At 36.8% G+C, this 21,791-nt stretch overlaps 2 protein-coding genes across 3 annotated transcripts; both read right to left on the bottom strand.

The window, feature by feature from the left end:
- Window positions 1-5,682: 5,682 nt before the first annotated feature.
- Window positions 5,683-9,783, bottom strand: LOC113095384 (zona pellucida-like domain-containing protein 1). Its single transcript, XM_026260903.1, has 11 exons — window positions 9,756-9,783; window positions 9,520-9,645; window positions 9,195-9,415; window positions 8,887-9,071; window positions 8,513-8,585; window positions 8,334-8,431; window positions 8,168-8,248; window positions 7,889-8,057; window positions 7,590-7,707; window positions 7,468-7,488; window positions 5,683-6,702 (listed from the first exon to the last, which is right to left on the bottom strand). The coding sequence occupies exons 1-11, from the start codon at window positions 9,763-9,765 to the stop codon at window positions 6,548-6,550; spliced, it is 1,257 nt and encodes a 418-aa protein (XP_026116688.1). The 5' UTR covers window positions 9,766-9,783; the 3' UTR covers window positions 5,683-6,547.
- Window positions 9,784-13,638: 3,855 nt separating this feature from the next.
- LOC113095385 (zona pellucida-like domain-containing protein 1) lies at window positions 13,639-20,638 on the bottom strand. Of its 2 annotated transcripts, none has more exons than XM_026260904.1 (11): window positions 20,114-20,638; window positions 19,573-19,742; window positions 19,274-19,494; window positions 18,735-18,916; window positions 18,312-18,384; window positions 17,794-17,891; window positions 17,262-17,342; window positions 16,990-17,164; window positions 16,146-16,242; window positions 15,944-15,973; window positions 13,639-15,599 (listed from the first exon to the last, which is right to left on the bottom strand). In XM_026260904.1, the coding sequence occupies exons 2-11, from the start codon at window positions 19,676-19,678 to the stop codon at window positions 15,424-15,426; spliced, it is 1,239 nt and encodes a 412-aa protein (XP_026116689.1). In that variant the 5' UTR covers window positions 19,679-19,742; window positions 20,114-20,638; the 3' UTR covers window positions 13,639-15,423. The 2 variants fall into 2 exon arrangements, with proteins under 2 accessions (XP_026116689.1, XP_026116690.1); XM_026260905.1 differs by having other exon boundaries at window positions 16,990-17,161.
- Between the last annotated feature and the right edge of the window lie 1,153 nt (window positions 20,639-21,791).

Below are 21,791 nucleotides of genomic sequence, written 5' to 3'. Positions count from 1 at the left end.
CATATATTTCTCCACTGAAGAAAAGACATTTGGGTTCAGAACGACATGAGGGTGAGAAAATGACGACAGAATTCTTTTATTTTTACTTTTTTGCTTTAGTCCTCTAACTGATAATTCTGTAAAGTGTAATGGCAACACGTATTTTTTCCAGACAAAAGCACAATTCCCTGCCTCATCAGACACAGTGTTTGGTTATTAAATCTTTTCAGGGGAACAGTGGAAATAGTATGTTGCTAATATTGTTTATGATTCACTGCCCCAGCAAGGCCAAGCTTTATTCATCTCTCTCTCTCTCTCTCTCTCTCTCTCTCTCTCTGTCTCTCTACACACAGCTGTTCTCTTTCTGCTGCATGTCTGCCCTCTATTGTTCAGATATCATAATTACAGCCACACTGATATTTCACTTATCTCCTTTGGTTGATCAAGGGCATCTGGAGAAGGAAAGAGTTGAGCAAACGATTAATTCCTGAACTATGCTCAAAACTTAAAGCTGAAAATTCAAGTTGGAATGGACAGAAAAAACTATAGGATCTGATAATCTGTTGCCCAGCTCCAGGTTGAAGAATCCGGTTTAAATTCAATCCAATTTCCTGGCCAATACCGTCGTTCAACTTTGATTGACTAGCACGAAATACAGAACAAGGAGGGAGTGATAAGACCACATTATGTGTGCTGTGAACCTGAATGTGTCAGGCAAGGGAAGTAAAACTGCAGGTGAAATCTGATTCTTTTAAAAACGCCGTCTACACCTTTATTGCCATCTGTCATAGATGCTTTCTCAATGGAGCACGCAGTGTCTGTCTGAAAGTGTGAAAGTGGCTGCTGTCTCTGAAGCAGAACAGAAGTAATCACACAGAGCTTTTCTGCTCATAGAGCTTCAGTCTAGCTTGTCTTGAATTCTCTCTTGCTCTCTCTCTTCAATCTTGCTCTAGAATGAGGTCTCTTCTTTCACAAGAGGCTGACCACACTGATGAGCTCTGATAGGAGAGATCCCCCATGAGCTGAACCCAGAACTATACAACACTGATGGAGACCATCGATCGGAGTCCATACGTAATGATTATAGTTCAATTATTGAGCTTGGTGACAAGTGTAATATTTATCACAATATATCATCCAGACGTATGATGTACAATGAAAAAGCATCAACTGAAAAGCAGATTTATAAGTAGAAGGATTGTTGTGTTTGTATTCTTCATGCACCATACAACCGAGAATAACTGGAGTAGCTTTTTACTGCTAAATACTTAATTATTCATATATTTAATGTTTTAATTTTTGAGCATTGTTGGCTTGATTGAAATAAAATTGAAAAAAAAAAAAGATATTATATTCTTTGTAATATTATATTATTATCATTACATTTTCTTATTAGTATAAATAAAATAGTATTTATATTATGATAAATATAAATGTATTTTAATTGAACGATTTAAATAAGTTCATTTAGGTTAAATGATACCATTAATATTACAATAGCAATACAATTTATAATTTATAAATTTTAATGTACTATTTTCAAATAAAATAGTATAATAATATAAATAATAATGTATTAAATAATAATGTATTTTTACACTTTTATGATCACAGATATTTAAATAAAAAAAGATGATGATGATAATAGTAAGCTGCATATAATGATAATAAATATAATACTAACAATTTTAAATATATATATTTTATTACAAATAATTAATTTTTGTTTTATTTGTAAATATTTAAATGAATAATTTTTTATTTAACTAATGATAAACCACATCAAAATTATACACAACAATCTATTTTAATTCACGTTTTAAAATAAAATAAAACTAATTTGATTTTATTTATATTATTAAAATGGTAAAATATATTTAAGTAAAATAAAATAATACTGCCAGTAATGATAATTAAAATATACTAATACTGTTCAATACATGTTCCAATCATTTTCTTAAAAAAAAAAAAAAAAAAATGTAAAAAATCTTGTTTGAACTTTCTGTAAAAAAAATATATATATATATATATATATATATATATATATATATATATATATATATATATATATATATATATATATATATATATATATATATATATTAGGGGTGTAACGATACGCGTATTCGTATTGAACCGTTCGGTACGACGCTTTCGGTTCGGTACGCGGTACGCATTATGTATACCGAACGGTTCGTTGGAGTAATTAATTATATTTGAAAAAAAAAAAAAAAGAGAGAGAGAGAAATATAATGATATGCGTTCAACAAGGTAGCCCAATAACCCAAACAACGTAACAGGCAACGCCCCTGACACTCCCGAAGAAGAAAAAAACACCATCTTATATGTTTATGTTAGGCTACTCAGCAGGCGCTCGCTCACTCAGTACGCGCTGAAGGCTCGTTGCAAAATAGCCAATGCGTTGAACAGACTAGAAATGAGAAGATCCTCCAGTAACCAACAGGTCTGGTGTTTGGGTGCACTTTGGATTCCCTTTAAGCTATAATGGTGATGGCAAGAGAGTGGTGGATAAAAAAACAACGGTATGTCGCATCTGCAACATGACAGGGTACACCAGCGGGAATACAAAAAAAAAAAAAATAAAAAAAAACACCAGCGGGAATATCTGGGATATATGCGTCAGTACTATCTGGGAAAAGACGAAAAAAAGGAGAAACATGCACGCAGCAAACTATCCCTGCAGCATTTAGACACTATAGCTTACAGGGAATCCAACCCAAACACCAGACCTGTTGGTTATTTTAGGATCTTATATTTCTGGTCTGTTAAAGGCATTCGACATTTTGCAACGAGCCTTCCTCGCGTGCTGAGTGAGCGAGCGCCTTAGGGGCCGTTCACATATCGTGCCTAAAAACGCATGGAAAACGCTAAGCGCGTCTTTCTCCTCCTTTCCAAAGCGCTTGGGCAGAAGCGCTCATGAGGCGTCTGTCTTTGCTAAGCAACAATGACGTGCTCTCTCCATGAGACGCGGAAATTTCAGCGAAGGATAAATGGATTTGCAGCTCTAAAAATCGCTTGCAGTAGCGCTGCTACTAAATTTATTTCAAAATTGCAATCCATATACAACTATGATCAGCTGATCCTTCATCTTGGCTGAGCTCTCAACCTTGTTACGGGAAAGGATGAAGCTGATTGGTTAGTTCTTGTCACATGACCCGCGGTGCGCTTGCGGCATTCTGAAAAGTTGAGATGTTTTTACATTTTGCTGTATCTAAAACGTATCGAACCGAACCGAACCGAACCGTGACATCAGTGTATCGTATCGAACCGAACCGTGAATTTTGTGAACCGTTACACCCCTACTAGATATATATATATATATATATATATATATATATATATATATATATATATATATATATATATATATATATATATATATGTTTGTAGTTGCAATCTCCAAAAAGACTTTCTGAAATGATTTGCCCTTTGATATATTGTGGTTTTGAAGGATACTAAACAAGAGCTCTACTCAAAGACACAAAACTTCAGATCAGATAAAGGAGATCTCTCCATTACAGTCAGAACCATAAGTATAAGAATAACTTTATTCCTCAAGAATAAAGTGTTTTATTGTGAAGCAAAGTCCACTTATTTGTTAATCTAAAGGTCTGACCATGAGCAAAGGGATATTTCTCTGCTGGTGGTCTTTAGACAGGAGGAATATCAGTTGTTGTAAGAGGTTTTAGAGAGACGTACAGGATTACTGAGCAGGTTTGGGCTCAGAGCTCTCTATAGCCTTTACTGTATGTGTGTTCGGTCTGCAGGTCTCCTTCAAGCCGCAGAGCTTTGAAGCTTTTACAGTGCTCCTGCAGTGAGGTTCAAAGCACAGTCCTCTCTCTCCTCTGCTTCCTTCATTACTCTGTTTCTACAGTCCTCCTCTCACCCACTCATTCTGTCATTAATAACTGGGCATGACTCCTGTGATGCAGGGACTTTCAATAATGGATAAGCTTTCCTCAATAGGAAATTCCATCCTATCATCTTAAAACAAAGGTGGAGATGAAAGGACAATGTTTCTGTGGGTAAATCTGAACTGGATTCAGCCTACTTTGTTAGAAGAGATTTTGGAAATTGGAGCTTAAACTTCAATCGATTTTTGGAGTAGTTTAGTGGCATTGTCATTTTACATACTTTATTGCTTAATTTAATTTAATTTAATTTAATTTAATTTAATTTAATTTAATTTAATTTAATTTAATTTAATTTAATTTAATTTAATTTAATTTAATTTGACTTTTCCAAGTTGTCAGTCGAAATATGCACTGATTTGTTTTGTTCTCATTTCATTAATTAAAATATTGTCAGTTATAAATATGTGACTGTAAAAATGCTAATTGATTATCTTTGAGTTCATACCATAAACACTGAAAATAGTTTTGATTTTAATGGTGAATACTGTAAAATCCTGAAAGTGTATGTAAACAAAATTATGAGTTCCCATATGATCAAGTAATTATAATATATTTATAAAAATAAATAATGCACTTTTTAATAAAATTCAATAAATGATAATAAAAAAATTTGTTTTACAGTGTTTGGTTTCAGTTTACTGGATTATTTTAGTGTTACCCCTAATGGTGTTTTGTGTTGGCGTGGGCATAACTGTGCTCTGTCTCTCTCTTTATCAGCCACCATTTTTGTCCATGACCTACTTTAGGTTATTCAAAATTGGTTGATATATTAACATTATCAGAAATATCTGGATATGAGTTGTCTGAAACAGTGTTACTGTATTTCTTACAGTACATTTCTTGAAGCTGCTGTGTATAGGACACTGCACATAATAACTGGATTAAAAAATCCTATAAATAAAACATCTATAATATTTTCATGCCTCATGTCTTTGGAAAACCACTGTTCTCTTTGTCAGAATGAAGGGTGTTAAAATATTTGAACTGATGCTTGCAAAACAAAGTGAAAAAGAAACAAAGAGACTTAAAGAGAGCCACAAGATGATGGCCTACTTCAACATCTGACAGTATGAATCATCGTGTGCCCTACTTCTATGCTGGATCCGTCTGCGAATCTGTCCTTTCCCCTCTGGGCTTCTTGTACACTGAGGACTCAACAGGGCTTCTGTCCCACTCATGACCTAAAAAACCAAACAAAGCAAAAATATGAATGAAGTGAAAGGTTGATTGATCGTTTTGTGGAATTTGGTGACAATTATGTGAGTTAAGATCACATTTTCTCCAGCATGACTGTGAGAGCAGTTTCAGGTGTCAAGACACATGAAAACGTGACCCTTACACAATGAGAACAATGAAATTAGGTTAATCATAGCTGTAAAGGCACCTGCCAATGTAGAGGTCAGGCATTAGTGCATTTGACAGGTCACAGTAAAATGATATTAGACTGTGATCAGATTTTATTTCAAGCTTTCATACTAGTATTGCACTAGTGATACCCAAAAATCCCCTTTATTGAATGAATTTGCATGACCCACTTTATTTAGGTGCTAGTTTTTATGCATATAGATGACTTTTAAATAGGTATTCTATACCTTTATATCCTTTTACACACACCTCTGGCACTTTTTTAAGTGTGCATTATAGTTTTAATTCAAATGCAAAAGGCCCAAATGCTATTTTCAGCCAATCTAATTCCATTCCCATTGCAGATGTCATGATTTTATGCCAAGTAAGAATCCACTCGAGAGGACAGTGATTTGTTATTGTACCAGCAGCCTTTATTCAGATGAAGCATGCATTAATGGATGAATCACAAATATACAGTACATCTACTTTAAAGAGCTCAGCTTGCCATAGGAATTATAAAGACACAAAGTGCAGAGCCAAGAACGAAACTTAAGATCTAAAAATCAACGCTTTGCAGCACTCTCCTTCGGCTCACTTTCACTCACTCCAAATTGCTTTCATTTCCATTTCTTTATTCATGAAGTTAGACATGCAGAAGGAATCTATAATACTCTGCTTCAAAAGTGTTGATTTAAAAGTTATAAGTTTCATTGTAAATGCAATGATGTTTTGGGCTGTGCATGAGTAGTCTTTAGATATGGGGTGCCAAAACTTCATTGCGAGTTAAGCAGAAAGAGTAGTGTTTATAAATAACACATATAACATTTTAGAAGGGACTGTCTTAGCAAGCTCCAAACCCTCCACACACATTCAGATTTATTTCCTTTTTGTGTTTTACAGGTTCCACAGCGTGCGCTCATTGGGCTTGGATTCATTTGATGGGTCAATACTTTCTTTTTTAATGCACTTCAATTCAAAAATACTAAATCACAGAGGAATCCATATCGCCTGTTGTATAAACTTTTTTTAAAGATACATAAGCTTTTAACATGTATTCCCAGGTCCATGCTACACTTAAACACAAGTTTAATGTGTAGGGCTGATGTAGTGCACTGTTGCTCTTCTAAACCACATTATGCTACGATTATTCACCAAGAAGCACTATAGGAAAGATCAAGATGTCCAAAACAGTTCTACGCTGAGCCCTGCTCAGCCCTCAAGCGGCGAGAGATCATCCCGGCGGGGACCGGCTGTCCTCTCTTGGAGCAGTATCAGGGTGTCTCAGCTCACCGGAGCATTTTTGAAGGTGCGTTGCGCAAGTTTCTCTTGTAGAAAACTGCTCCCATTGCTACAGTCATGATGCAGGCAAATGCCAGGATGCCCACAGCCACGCCGAGACCCACAGAGATGTCTGAAGGTTTTTTTGTGCTGATTGTGACATCTGTAAAACAAGAACACATTGACTTAGACTTAGAATTGACTGTAAACTACAAACCAAAGGAGCGAACTACAATACTGATCAAAAGTTTGGTTTTAAAATATAATTACTACTTTTATTCACCAATAAATGAGTAAAAAATGACAAAATAGTGTTACAAAAGATTTCACTTTCAAAAAATATTATTATTTTGAACTTTTTATTCATCAAAGAATCCTGAAATAAAATATATCATTTGTTTCCACAGCACAATTGTTTCAACATTGATATTAATAAGAAATGTGTCTTGAGCACCAAATCAGTAAATCAGAATGATTTCTAAAAGATCATGTGCCACTGAAGACTTGAGTAATGACTGCTGGAAATTCATCATTTTTTGAGAAAAAGAAAATCAGAAAGAAATTCTTTGGCTGAAAAATAACTTTCAAAAACAACAAAACTAGGATGCAATGTCAAAAACAGTGATAGACAGCATTGCTTACTGATTGTTATCTGTAAATTGATACATAATGCCTCATTGTTTCTGTTTGATCTAGTTCATTTAGATGATTCATCTGAACAAACTGATTCACTAAATAGAATAAAACTTTCAATGTGCTACATATGAACATTCTACAAGAGATTGCTTCATTGTTGCTGTTTTTTTATTTTTTATTATTAATTTAGTATTTAGTTAAATTAGTTAACATTGCTACATTCAGTACACTGGAAATATGAAGGATTCTGGACAAATATTGCATGGTTTACATGTGGAACAGTTTAGCTCACCTTCCTCTTTTGTTGCCACCACTGAAACGAAATAAACACAATAAAGTCAGTTTCTCAGAACTGGAATGAAATGTACACAACTCATTAATTCATTTTGTTTTCACGAAGGGGAAGGATTGTACCGTTTTCTGAGCGTATGAGGATGGCTGGTGATGTGACGGTGGTGGTTTCTGTGACTCCATTTGGAGAAGGAGTGGTGGTCAAAGGCACAACGTCTCTCCTTTTCCGGTTGCCACATTTCTGTGGAAAGAGCCATGGTGAGTGGACAATGTCTTGGCCAGTGTTTGCCTCTGGGTAGTTGAACTGTATGCATGTGTTTCTATTTTTGTGTAGACTAAACATTTTCAAATGTCCTCCCAAAAATACCAAAGCCAACCCACCCATCCCAATCCAAAACGTGTTTCTATTTGTATGTATTTACCTTAAATGTACTGCAGGTTGATATTTCACACAGTCTTGTGATGCAGTGCAGATAGTATGTTGATACTGTTTGGTTTTGCTGCTCTGTAAAGCGGAAGGCCGGAAACGAGAACCGAGCAATCTGCATCTCCCCATTGACCAGCATTTTAGTGAACTGATCACTGCTGCATCTGATCAAACAAATAATCAACAAATCATTCTCTCTCATCTTACAAACGTGGTGCAGTTGTATTATGATATGACTATAGTAAGCTTCCCATAATTTTATGGTTAAACTTACGGCACAAAGAGGTTGAAGAAGTTTGAGGTGGTGGGTGTAGTGGAAATGGAAGCGTAGCATCTGTCCAGCAGCACAAAGTACCTGTGAAATACATAATAATTGTCAACTTAAATGCAAAATTGATTCATTTACTGCCATGATGAAACTCATCAGACACAGGTCTTACTGGGAGGTCAAGTTGGTGGCCTCCACTTGCACAAACACATTTGTCCTCAGCTCAATACCGAGGGAAGGCATGATGAGAGGCTCTGTAAAGTTTATGTCCTGAGAAATGAAAAGATTGAATATTTAGCATATGTCTCTAGCTGATCTGATCTATAAATGCACTGAGATTTAGGGACTGACTTTGAAGAGTTTGAGACGCAACGTGCTGATGAAACTGCCATTGTTGTCTTTTACTGCAATCGAGGAGGACGACCTGTGTTAGAAAACAGAACAAGGTTCAAGTTTACCTGAAAAAGCCCACAATCACTCAATGTGGACAACTCCAAAACTAGACGTGTGTATCAGTGTCATTGTATCTCTCTGTTGTGAATATAATCTCATCTTCCTGTCCTTTGGGGACAACAACGTGGATTAACCAATTGGATTTTACATGTTATTAGAGAAAGACACTAGACCAAGAAGCTTACTCCCGAGTGAGTTTTGTTCATTTGTCCTTAGTAAATCTTAGATCTTCGAACTGGTATGCAATAGAATGACAGAAAATGAGCACTTACACATCCACCCGAGTGTTGTTGATCAGGTACTCCAGAGGATAGGCACACGAGTAGTAGTACTTCAGCTCAGCGTTATACGTCACAGTGCCTGTTGTGATGACATTTGATTGTACAGTTCCACTGATGTTGACCATCTCGATGTTGGAGAAGTCAGAGAATACTCCTGTGCCTATACTCCTTATTGTCTGTGGAGAAAAGTTAGGTAATGTATTGTATTTAAAGCCATTAAAACAGATTGACCCTTTAGTTTTGATTAGGATTGAGGATTTTTTGGTATCACTTTACTTTGATTTATAGCCATTACTCACAACAAAGTTGCTGCCACAGGCATTGGTTGAGTTGATTGGGAACCGGAATCGGGCCATGGGAGGTAAGACAGAGGTATCGAGGGTCGCCCTGCAGTCTGGGTTATTCTTGACGTTGTTGAGGATTAACTCTGATTCGTTGTAGCCAGTGTACATGACAGGACAGAATTTGATAGCAACATTGATGTACTCCGTTCCACATTCTACAGAGATGTCTGTGTACTCTGTGGTGACAAGAACGACAGGATTAGTTATGCAAAAAACCAGTATGAAGTCTTACTTGTTATGATGTAGACCTGTGTTATTCAGTCAGGAATGAAAACTATACCTGGACGTCTGTATTCTGATCCGCAGTCACTAAGCACTAACTGGAAACTTTTGTCTAAATTTGTAGCTAAAAGTAAGAGGGAGATGTTGAGCAGAATATCTTTCCTGGTGTTTGCGGAACGGGAGCCTGTTCATGGAAGAAAATACACCATATTCAAAAATCAGTCAGTCACCACTGGTGCATCCCAGGTGCTCAGCACATATCCCACAGTTACTCGTCCTAGGACACGTACAAACCTTGGATCATGCTTGCGGTTGGTCTGGGTATCCTCTGCCTGTGAGATCTTGTGAACTGTGGAGTCCTTTTATAGAGCACTTTCTTTTGTGGGAACGGGAATAAAATAAGGTCATAGAGGTTTGGTGTATCTACTGTTTGGGACCAGACCTTTTATGAATAAAGTCCCGTAGTTGACCGCCTGAAGGCATTTGCTGAAACTCAACACAACGTGGGCTTTCAAAGAAATGGCTTTTTTTTTTTGTCTACTTACTTAAACACGGATACCCTTGGCATCTTAATACAAGACCTCAAGGAGTAAGTGTCGTGCCTCCAGGGAGCAGAGACAATACAGAAATGGCTCTTTTCACCCTAGTTTGACACTGTACGAAATGTCAGGGATCATTATGTTGCTCCAAAGGTATTCCTAGCAACGCAGTAAATAAGGATGACAATACAAACACACATAATTCACCAAAGGGAGTCTTATGCATTTGCCTGTTTTGATGGAAAAACCTGATGGGGTAGGCAGCTGAGTAGCCTACATATTTTTTGGTTTTGTTTATTTCGGTTTGGGTTTTTTATGGATTGTCAGTCTCCATGGTTACATTGTTTTCTTTGGAAAAGGTGTTTCCCAAACCATATGACTGTTTTTTCGCCATTTTTGTCTAAGTTCTTACAAATGCAAAAGATCTATCTATCTATCTATCTATCTATCTATCTATCTATCTATCTATCTATCTATCTATCTATCTATCTATCTATCTATCTATCTATCATAAAATGTGTGTTTTGTTTTTTTGTCAGTTAGTTTTTCATAAAGGTATGTTGACAAAACTGTTGCAACAAGTTACATAAGAATGATTTGGTAAACTAGAAAATTAATTCTGTCTGTGTTTCATAAATTAAGCCCACTGGGCATTATTGGATAACCAAATAAATGGATCAGAAATCAGACAACATGATTACAAGGGTGAGTAAAGGATTCATTAAGCACACCAAAGTGCACTCCTGGGCTTTGTTTTGACTATCATCTCTTCACAGTAATATCTCAATCCAGTCTTGAGTCATTTACTGTGTGTAGTTTGGTTGATAGCTTGATGCCCTAAAAAATATACAAATACATATAATACCAGATATTCCCAATTAGTGCTTATTTAGTCACTTTACTGTACACCAACCATACTCATCCCTGCTTTATTGAAAGTCTGGTTTCTCATTATACATTTTCAGTCAAGTTAGAGTTATCTGATCACATAACCTGTGCCTCTTTCTTTAAACAATTTTTTTAGTAAACTAATGCTGTTATCACATATATCAAGAGGTCCAAAAACAGGGCACGTTTGATTGAAGGGCAGCTATTGAGTGTGAACACTGTTAAGTGGTGTGAAAAGGTCAATGGATTACGCTGTAATGAGAGGGCTTTGCTTTAAGCTGCAAACGAATCACTTTGTTTTAGCATTTTTCTTTACATTCTCAGTGCGAAGAGCCACAGATCCTGATAAATCTCAGGTGAATCCGTGGGGAATCACAGAAGGGTTTAATAAAGCTTAAAGGGGTAGTTCACCCAAAAAGAAATGTTATGATTATCTGCTTACCCCCAGGGCATCCAAGATGTAAGTGACTTTGTTTCTTCAGTAGAACACAAACTGAGACATTCAACTCAAACTGTTGTCATATAATGCAAGTGGATAGGAATCACGGCTAAAACATGCAAAAAAAAAAAAAAAATACACAAGACACTGAACAGTATTTATATCCTTTTTTTTTCATTTTTTTTTTTTACCTCTGATGCACTAAAACTGTCTGAACTATACTGCGTGCCTCTACACAGCCTGCACTTGAGGCATCTTCTTCTTCTTGTTGCTTTACCATGGATCGCAGACTTATAAGTACATTACCGCCACCTATGGCCCTGTCCCAAATTGTACCCTAAACCCTAGTCATCTTCCTCTGATTCTGCACATTTGTGACGTAATGCTGCTTTGACTGTCGGGAAGCAGTCTGCTGCGGAGTTTTCCCCAGTGCAGGCTCGGCAGAAGTGAGGATCGAGGGCGTATAACGGCCGAAAAGGTGGCACTCGCGAGCACCCTTCTGAACACTAAAATGACAAATGGGACATCTCGCGGTCTCGTGGAATTAACGGACACATGGAACGGTGGCACATGAAGTGTTCCATTTGGGACAAGGCCTATCTCTCAATTGGACCGTTTGAGAGATAGGTAGCGATAATCAAGGTAATCACAGTAATCGAGGGCACACAGTACATTTCAGACAGTTCAGGCATTTTAGTATCAGTATATTTGAATTTTGAAGGATTATATTACATATATAAATAAATATATATATATATATATATATATATATATATATATATATATATATATATATATATATAGTATATACTGTATAGTTGTCCAGTATATACTGTATAATAAAAAAATTATATACATTTAATTTATATCATTTATTTTCCATTCAACTAATACTGCTTTCAACACCATTCTGTCATTTGGATTCAGATTAGAACTATGTGTCAAAGTTTGGCCTTGATGATTTGGGAATTGTGCTCTCAGGTCACTTCCATATCAAAAGAACTAATATATTCTATGCTGACACTCAACCCTTCTTTATGGCAGATGAGGAGATTTCCAGGAAGTTCATGTCAAGAACAAAGGTGTATTTTTATTTAAGAGGGTTATAGTCATATGTCACTATGGAAACCATCCAGCTTTGAAATCAATACAATATATTATACTCTTACATAAAAGCACACTGACAGTAATATGGTACAGTAATGGTTTTAGAAGGAAATGTCATTATGTTTTGATATATGCTGTGGTACCTGAATGATTGCCATGGTACTGATAATATATATCTTGTTTTCTTGAGTTCAGCTCATCTCAGGAGAGGAGGAATTATCCTCTGATGGATTGTTTGTTTTTCATATCCAGAGAGGACATTATGTGACCCAGAATTCTTCAGATTAAATTGAGCCATTCATTTATTCTGCCACAATCCCATTAATATTTGTCACTGATGTCACAGTTAATAAGCCTGGAAGTCTTCAAAGGTCTGATATGGATACATGCTCTTTGTTTAGCTGGAGTCATGGTGATTACTAAGATTGTGAAGAGCTTTAAAAGCTTTCTTCAACAAAACAATAATGGATTGTGATCCCTGTGTGTTTTGTAATTACTACAGGAAAATCTGCAAATAAGATATTCAGACACACAACTGAATTTACTTTATTGTTAAAAATGAGGAAAGAAAAATCTACAAAGTAATACAAGTGTGGGTTTGGAGGACAATATCATGGTTTGTTAAATTTAATTAAATTATCTTGGACGTAAATTCCATTCAAATATCTTTAATAAAAATATAAAAAATAGCTAACACTGAATATTAGAGTATGTGAAACTAACTGCTAAGACTTGCTAAGAATTACTGTTCATTAGATATCACTTAGACACATAAATTCTAATGAGTATAAAACAAATACAATTAATTAAAACTAAAAATATCTTAAATAGTCTTTTCTTCAACCTCAATCACATAGCATAGTGATCTAGGTTACTGGCTGACTTAATTAAATTTGTTCCCTATGGTCTCTTTCTCAGCTCTTGTAACTCAAACAAATTATTCTAGAGTGAAAGTGAAGTTACATTCAGCCAAGTATGGTGACCCATACTCAGAATTTGTGCTCTGCATTTAACCCATCCGAAATGCACACACACAGAGCAGTAAACACACACACTGTGAGCACACACCTGGAGCAGTGGGCAGCCATTTATGCTGCGGCGCCCGGGGAGCAGTTGGGGGTTCGATGCCTTGCTCAAGGGCACCTAAGTCGTGGTATTGAAGGTGGAGAGAGAGCTGTTCGTGCACTCCCCCCACCCACAATTCCGTCCGGCCCGAGACTAGAGCCCACAACCCTTCGATTGGGAGTCCAACCCTCTAACCATTAGGCCACGACTTCCCCCAATGTAATGTACTTGGAATCACTGGTGTCTCATGATCCTTTGTGCTGAATAAACTCCTCACTTTCCATCCTGTAGCCTCTAATATTCTCACTGAACTAGAAATATGTGTTGGGCAGGTCTATAAGATACCTTTGCTAATGTTCTTCATGTAACTGATCTTAAACCCTGTAATAAAGCAAGGGGCTGAGGTATTAACTTTAAGTTACGCTGAACCAGCAGATCTGGATCAACTGACATTTATAATTAAATACAAGTTTTAAAAAAACAGTTTGCTCCTCTGTTGATCAGTTAATGTACAAGTGCAATTAAATAAGTTTGTAAAAAACACTATTTATGTTTGTGTTACACTGTGTAACTACGATCACTTTCAATATATTCTTTTCGATGTTTAGACAGAAACAAACCGTGGTGCTGTCATGTAGTGGTGGACCAGTCACATCTTAAAGTATGAAATAAACAGAGGGATAGTTAATCTAAAAATTAAGCTTCGGACGATTATAAACCTGTATGAATTTCTTTCCTTCGTTGTACATAAAATAATATATTTTTTAATGTATTTCATCTGTTGTTTTCACGTACAATGAAATTCAGTGGGGTCCAAAATAATACCATTGGACCCCATTGACTTTCATTTTAACGATAAAAGACACTAGAAACATTTTGAAAACATCTTCTTAGTTCCACAAAAGAAAGAAAATCATACAAGTTAGGAATGACGTGAAAAATGGAAACTATCCCTTTAAAGCCAGAAATATACTTTACACAAGTATATGAATGCAGACATGAGAACTTGGCCATTAAACCAGATGTGTTCAGCTAAGTTGCTATCAACACTGACTTTAACTAGCTTGCTTACCAAGACTGCGGTTAAACTGTCACTCCGCCATGACAGTAATTGACCTGAAGAAGAAATCTTAGCATAAAAGCATATAGCTCCACTTACAGCAATGATGAGAAAAAGCATTTGCGTTGCACAATTTATTGTATTTGGAAGAGTCTGCCTTCATGTACATGAATAGAGCATGTTTGGGCCTAAAAGGGCACTTGAAATGTTTTTGTTTATGTTGAGTCAGTCTTCTGGTACTTATACTGACACCTAGTGGTGTGGATGCAGATTTAGGGGAAATCAATTTTTTTCAGTTTTAGAAATGCATTATCAGCCGTGACTAACTTAATTCATTAGCAAAATCCTACAATAACAAGAAACCTTACAGAGATGAAGTCAGTATTATTCAGCTGGTCATGTGATCTCAACATGGCAGCCCCCAGATTTGTTTATCAACCAGTATGACTAAGAATCTCATGTGAGTGTACATGATTTTGTCAAAATGACATTTCTTTATCTGTAAAACATTTTAATGAGGAAAGAAATGACTGAGTGCATCTTTTAATGGCGTTATTCCTGATTATCCTGTGTGTGTGTGTGTGTGTGTGTGTGTGAGAGAGAGAGAGAGAGAGAGAGAGAGAGAGAGAATAATTTCCAATCAGAATTCTGCCTTATGGTTCAGGATTGTGTCTAGGACACTGATGATGAGAGTATCTGTATTGATGCTTTGTGACCAAAAATAGGCAGCTGTATTTAGCTAAAGGCTGTGTAGAGTGATATTATGATATTATTTCCCTGTACTGTATGACTATGTGTAACCTGAAGAGCTCCTCACACAGGTATTGTTGTATTGTTTAGCTGACTGAAAAACCATGTGTGTGTTTAACTGAACGTTGGGTTGTGAGTTCCTGATAGAGGTGTTGGTGGCGTATATTTCCCTCTTAGCAGTGACATAGACAGGATGAAGAAACACGTGCTCATAACGGCGAGGATCGCACTGGCAGAAATCAAGGCACTCGTCGCTGAATTCATTTTGAATGGAGGGCTGTTTAACTGTGCTGAAAGACACACATACACAGAGTGTTAGGAAGACTTCTTACAATATGTAACCCACCATTCAAACTCTATCGCACACCCTTTCTTTCCATCGTCTAGTTCATTTCTTGATAACACCACCTGCTTCTACCCTCTATTAACTTCTCTCTGTCAGAAACCCTCCGACTCATCGTTATTTTGGTCACGGTTTTAAGCAGCTACATCCTTTGAGGAAAAAAAAATCCTTTATATTTTCTGGAGGAAGTAAAGCATGCTTTTATCCTTCATCAGAAAAACTACAGTTCTGGGAAAGAAGGATTTAGCTTCCTTTTAAAAGGCCTAAAGTGGAGGACAAAGGAAGGCTTACCTAGTTGGGAATTATTGCTGGGAGTTTCATCTGTGGACAGACGGAGATTGTTTTAGTGAAATGAGCACACGTATTGCCTTGAAAGGTTCAATCATGTCTCATATACATAACAGGCATAATTTGAAAATTGAAAATGAGTGTTGTTGAAATCATGCACTACAAGTTGAGCTACATAAACACTACATTACAGTTCATATCGTACCAATTCGGGTGATGATGGGCCCAGCCGTCATGACTGCATTGTCAGAAGCCTCGGCAGTTCTTTCCGGCACATTCCTTTTCTTCCTCTTACCACAGATCTGTCAGGATGATAATATTTGTATTTGAGTAATAAACACAGTTTCAGCTTGAAGTTGATTTGTTTTTGATAACCAGTCAATATGTTTTTCAAAAATGTAAGTGTTTTCCGTGTAAATTAAAAAGTGTTGTTCCTATATTTTTCTATATGAAAACTAAAAATACCATAAATAGATAAAACGATTTTATAAATAAAAATAAAATTTTCATGATTTCCTCAAAAATACTGAGCAGCAAAAAACTGATAAGAATGATAAATATTTTTGATCATCAAATCATCTGATTAGAAAAACTTCTGAAGGATCGTGTGACACAGAAGACACCGAAAAATTCACTTTGCCATCATAGGAGTAAATTATGCACACACACACACACACACACATATATATATATATATATTGCCTATATAATTCACAATATTATTGTTTTACTGTATTTAGACAGTATTTAGACACTGTATTTTCACTGGATTTAAACAAATAAATGGTAAGCATAAGATTACAAAAAATAAAATTGAAAAATTGAAACTTTATTAATAAATAACCTTCCCTGGTAGTAGAAGTAGTAGTACTTATAATAATGATAATAACAAATTGCATCAGTTAAAAAATATTGTCACAGTGTAAAATCATTTTATTTGAGAAAAATATATTATCTTATTTCTTTCTTAGGATTTTAGGATGAAGTATGACCTAGACATGTTGACACGCTTTCACTATGGTTTCACTATTTCAAACAGCCATCCTTACAGGAAAGAGCAGGGGACAGTCATCAGAGCGACACAGCTTGGTCACGCAGTGCAGAAAGACAGTGGACATTTTCTGGTTCTTGTGCTTGACAAAGCGAAACACCTCGAAAGAGAAGCGGCCCATCTGGCTCTTCCCATTCTCAAACACTGTTGTCTGCTGGTCCTTATCACATCTGCTGAAACACAGACAAGATGCACTTAGCATTCAGCCTCAGTTCTGGTTATATACCACATGCAAGCAAATCTTCATATCTGCACAAAACATGGAGTTACCCAAAGAAAAGGTCGTATCGGAGCCCATCATTAGGATTCCCAGATGGAGTTGTGTAACAGTAGTCCATCAGAACATTCCACCTGTGGGGAGTGATATGCGTGAATAAGTTACTGAAACGCGGGAGACTGGATACAAAATGGCCCTATATGAGCAAGCCACTGTTATTTCTTATAGAAGTCATGTGTCTTGTCTCTAGTCAAGGCCCATAATAATCTTTGCCATCCACTTTAGTGGCGCCCATTGCTGTCCTTAAACAAGGCCGGCATTGAGTCACGCAGCATTCTTCCTTTAATGGGCTAAACCAGTTTTGTATTTATCAGATATAAGAGAGGAGGTCATTTAGAGTGCTTTAACAAAGCATTGACACAGTCCAAAGACCATGTGTCTGTCTCAATTTACATTTGACCTCCATCAGATTTCATGGTTAATTAACCATTTAGACTGTTTCAGTTTCATATCTGCATTATGTCTTGCATTTGGGCCTCCTTGCGAGATACTTTTCCAAGATATGTTTGTGTATATGTAGTTTACCTCCTGTCTAGGTTGGTGGCTTTTACTGCAGCAAACACTCGCGTCTTCAGAGTAAGTCCAGATACTGGGATGGCAAGATGATGGACGTATGAGGAATCCTTAAATATTGAACACCACAGGTAAGGATTCCACACACATGTGCTCAAAAAAAAAAAAAAAAATATTTGCTTAAAATATATTTTTATATCTTATATTTATAAAAAAAAAATCTAATGATTTACACACACACAATAAAGTTATTAAATATATTCTTATTTTAAATGCATTCTTATAAGTATAGCAAAATAACATTATATATACACTATAATATATATATATATATATATATATATATATATATATATATATATATATATATATATATATATATTATATTATATTATATAATAAAAATTAAGAATAAAACTTAAGAAGCCTGTATTAGAAACAAGCAAAATAGAAAAAAAAAAATTGTCTATTTATATAGAACTAAACAAATACTTAATTAGAAACGGTGCTGATGTTCTACATATACTCACGTTGTATAGAAGTAAATTCAGCGTGCTCACAAACGTGCCATTGCTGTCCTTCACTGATATCGCTGCAGCCGACCTGCGAACAAAAGAAGCTATTAAAACATGATAAATATATTTTTCAGGCCAATTAACGTCTGAAAGGAAAACTTGTGTAATAGTTTTTCCTGATTTACTATCTGATGTCCTTGTAATCAGCCGTGCATTAGGTTTTACAACATATTCGTTGTGCATACTAATTTAATTATGCCTCACAATTTAGCTCGTTAAAGCTTAACAATAAGTGCTAAACATTTCACAACAGACCATTTGGGACTGTTTTATCTTCCATCGAAATTCTGTGAAAAAATTTAGCATGAATTAAAAAAGGGCACAATAATGCATTGGATTGAAATGCAATGCAATATAACAGTGATGAAGTCGACTTACGAAGCAAGCTGTGTGTTGTTGACCAGGTATTCCAGAGGGTAACTACAACTGAACTTGTAAAGAAGTCCAGGTAGGTAGCTGATGACCGTCGGGGGATCCGGAGTGTCAATGTATCCTGCTATATTCCCAATTTGGACCAAGGAGAGATTCCCATAGGCGTTGGGCCCCTGAGCCGTGGAGACCTACAGACACAAAGGAACTAAGGTGTTATTGCTCTTCCTAAAACTAATGTACCTTCACCTCTCTAATCTTCAGCTCTTTTATCAATGCCGGATCTCTGCTGTCATCCAGCCGAAGCTAAATCCACCTCACCTGCAGATGTTCTTCATTTATTACAGGCAAATTGTCATAGAGTATACTGTCTCTTCAAACACAAGCTGTAGTTTAGCATTTACTGTAACAAATGTGTTTTTCTTACTAACGACCGGACCTGAAATTAAAGTTCTGGGCCATTTGAGGGCTAATGTAAGTAAATTATTCTGTCATGGGTCAGTGCCCTCTATGCAGGCCCTTAAAAATGGCGAAAACCGGTTTCTTACCACAAGTGAGTTTCCGCAAGCCTCCAGCGTGCTGAGACTGATGCTGAACAGCACGACTGTTGGGAACGTGTTGTTGTTGATGAACCCTCGGCAGTGGGCATCGCCGTGATGCCCGTTCAGCGCCAGGTCAATGTCGGTGTAGCCAGAAAAAAGCACCGGACAAAAATTAATCTTTAGCGTTATGGTTTGCACTCCACAATACACGCTGATGTCCCGCTCGGCTGTTGAGAGGGAATAATATATAATTAATTACACGTCATTGATTAAATGCTCGCCCAAAAATGCAAGTACTCATTCACCGGGGAAGCGGCTGTGGAAGTTGGCATCACAGTTGAACCCGTTGAATTGCGCATCCACTATGAACGTTTTCCATGCAAGCAAAAGAATCACACACAAACGTTCCATTTCAGTGCCTGAGGGAGACAATGTATGAGCAATTTCCTTGGATTCATCAGAAATGCTTCTTTTTCTGAAACGAGAGAAGAAATGCATGATTACACTCACTTCAAAAGATAATTCCGCTCTATTGTTCTGTAATGTAATGCGATTAAGTCGGAAGAAAAAGACAGAAAAGGAGAAATGTGATACTTTTGTTGGTGCTTCTGTTAAATTTGAAACTAGTATTGAGCATAAATTGATCTGAAGTGCCATTAAGTCTGTGATCAAAGCATCCTCCATTTATATATTGAAAAAGCTACAAATCTATCTAATCCATTCACTTCCTGTAGGTATTTGTAAGTATGATGCTTTTACACAGAGTTCTGCATGCTGTACCCTAAACTCGTCCTCTCTTGCCCTCCGTCTGCTCTAATATCCCTAGCTCCATTTCAGAAGACTCACCTGTTTCCCTGGCAGCTGTTGAATCAGCGGTACTCCATCTGTTCTCTGCTGCGACGCAAGACTGACTGGATCGCCCAGCATCCCGGCAAAACCACTAGGAACACGGCCTTGCTCGGAGGAAAAAAAAGTAGCATAAGAGATTCATTATTTGGACGCGTCGGCAGCAACAGAGCTGTCTGGGGGAACATGGGAAAGTCCATCAAAAGTGAATGTGTTATACAAATCCTTTCACGGGCCCAGAAACATGAGCAGGTTTTGAAGTTTCCCACTCATATCCTTTCTGCTTGATCTTGCTTTGTCAGCGCTCACAAGTGGCCCCACGCCGCATGTGGTCTGCGAGGGGGGAATTATCTTTTCATCGGCTCCTGGACTGGGCTTGTCACTGACTGAGCTGGCCTTTCTGTGTGCCAGGACGGTCTGGGTCGGGACCAGGATTGTCTGGACGCTTTAGATACTTTGTTTGGCCTGGCTCAGTCAGCACATCCCCAGCCGCCTCCCATGATGGTATCCCACCTGTCTGGCCGTGACCCCCCTTTCCGATTGCCGCTCTTGGCCGTGCAACACCTCCTTGTGATTATCAGCTAAAGTACATGAGAATCTACATTACAAAAAACGGTTTCATCTGTGAATAAATGCCATTTCTAATCTCTTATTATCTCTATTATCGCATGCTTCTAGTGATGGATGCTTGTTTCAACCTCTCCAAATTCATAGCAGACTAATATTTCATCAAATTAGCTGCCATTTGTACATCATTATTTTTAAAATGTCTTTAATCTGCACGATTAATTGCCTTAGAAATGTCTCCATGGTCCATCCTTGCAGCAAAAGGGGAAATTTGAATGATTTCATTTTCCGTTCTTACCTGATTAATCAAAGCTCAAGGCATCCGGGCTGCTGACCAGCTCCAACTGTAATACATCACCCAAAAGTCACTTGTCAATCAGTGCAAAATGCAAGAAATCCAGAGGATGAGGAGTTTTAAAACTATGTAATACCACCCCAAACTGCCGAAATCCTAAATCCAGCTGGGTTTTGCTACAAAGACACACATGAGATGAAGCTTTGAGCCCCTTCGGCTGGATTCAGCGTGTCTTGGACTTGGACTTTCTTCAGATGGAAGGTATTGTGGGGTAAAATGGAGCTGTTGGTCTATAGTGGGGCATGCAGTACTTACGATAAGTATCTCTATTTATGCGCTTCTAGCTAATGTCATTCTTTCATTTTTCACACATGAATGTCTCTATATGGCAGGCTATCGTTCCGTTTATCAGTGTGACACAATCTCATTCACCTTGGCAGGATATCAGGGCAAGCATAACTATTACTTTCAGGATCTCCTCGTGTTAGTACATGTACACTCTGGAATAGTATTTGAGAAAAAATAATAATAATAACATTAAACTGATTTTTGGATTCCATTATTATAAAAAAAAAAAAAAACATTTTACGTTTTGAGCAATGCACAAAAATTTCATTTCAATAAAAATTTCATTTCATTTCATATGTCCTTGGACAGTTGAGTTCTTTTAAAACCTTGTTTAAATGTTCTTTAGTTAGTTATTCACAATAATGGGTTTAAGCGGCATTTCGGAAGCTTTCAGCCATACAAAAATATAAGCATTTGTTGTTTTATTGTATTTTATTTTATATTTGGAAAACTGTGCACTTGGCCGAT

This window comes from Carassius auratus, unplaced genomic scaffold, assembly GCF_003368295.1.
Source record: "Carassius auratus strain Wakin unplaced genomic scaffold, ASM336829v1 scaf_tig00215703, whole genome shotgun sequence".
NCBI lineage: Eukaryota > Metazoa > Chordata > Actinopteri > Cypriniformes > Cyprinidae > Carassius > Carassius auratus.
Note: the sequence above shows the minus strand (reverse complement) of the source record. Positions and strands in the feature narration are given on the sequence as shown.

Bases quoted from the DNA above. Each gene is read 5' to 3' on its own strand.
- LOC113095384 (XM_026260903.1), bottom strand. The intron at 8,432-8,512 runs GTCAGTCCCTAA...TTCATTTCTCAG, and splicing joins TGCGTCTCAAACTCTTCAAA to GACATAAACTTTACAGAGCC. The intron at 8,249-8,333 runs GTAAGACCTGTG...TGTATTTCACAG, and splicing joins GCCACCAACTTGACCTCCCA to GTACTTTGTGCTGCTGGACA.
- LOC113095385 (XM_026260904.1), bottom strand. From the start codon at position 19,678: ATGGAACGTTTGTGTGTGATTCTTTTGCTTGCATGGAAAACGTTCATA. The intron at 18,917-19,273 runs GTAAGAAACCGG...TTGTGTCTGTAG, and splicing joins CTTGCGGAAACTCACTTGTG to GTCTCCACGGCTCAGGGGCC. The intron at 17,892-18,311 runs GTGAGTATATGT...TCAATATTTAAG, and splicing joins TGAATTTACTTCTATACAAC to GATTCCTCATACGTCCATCA.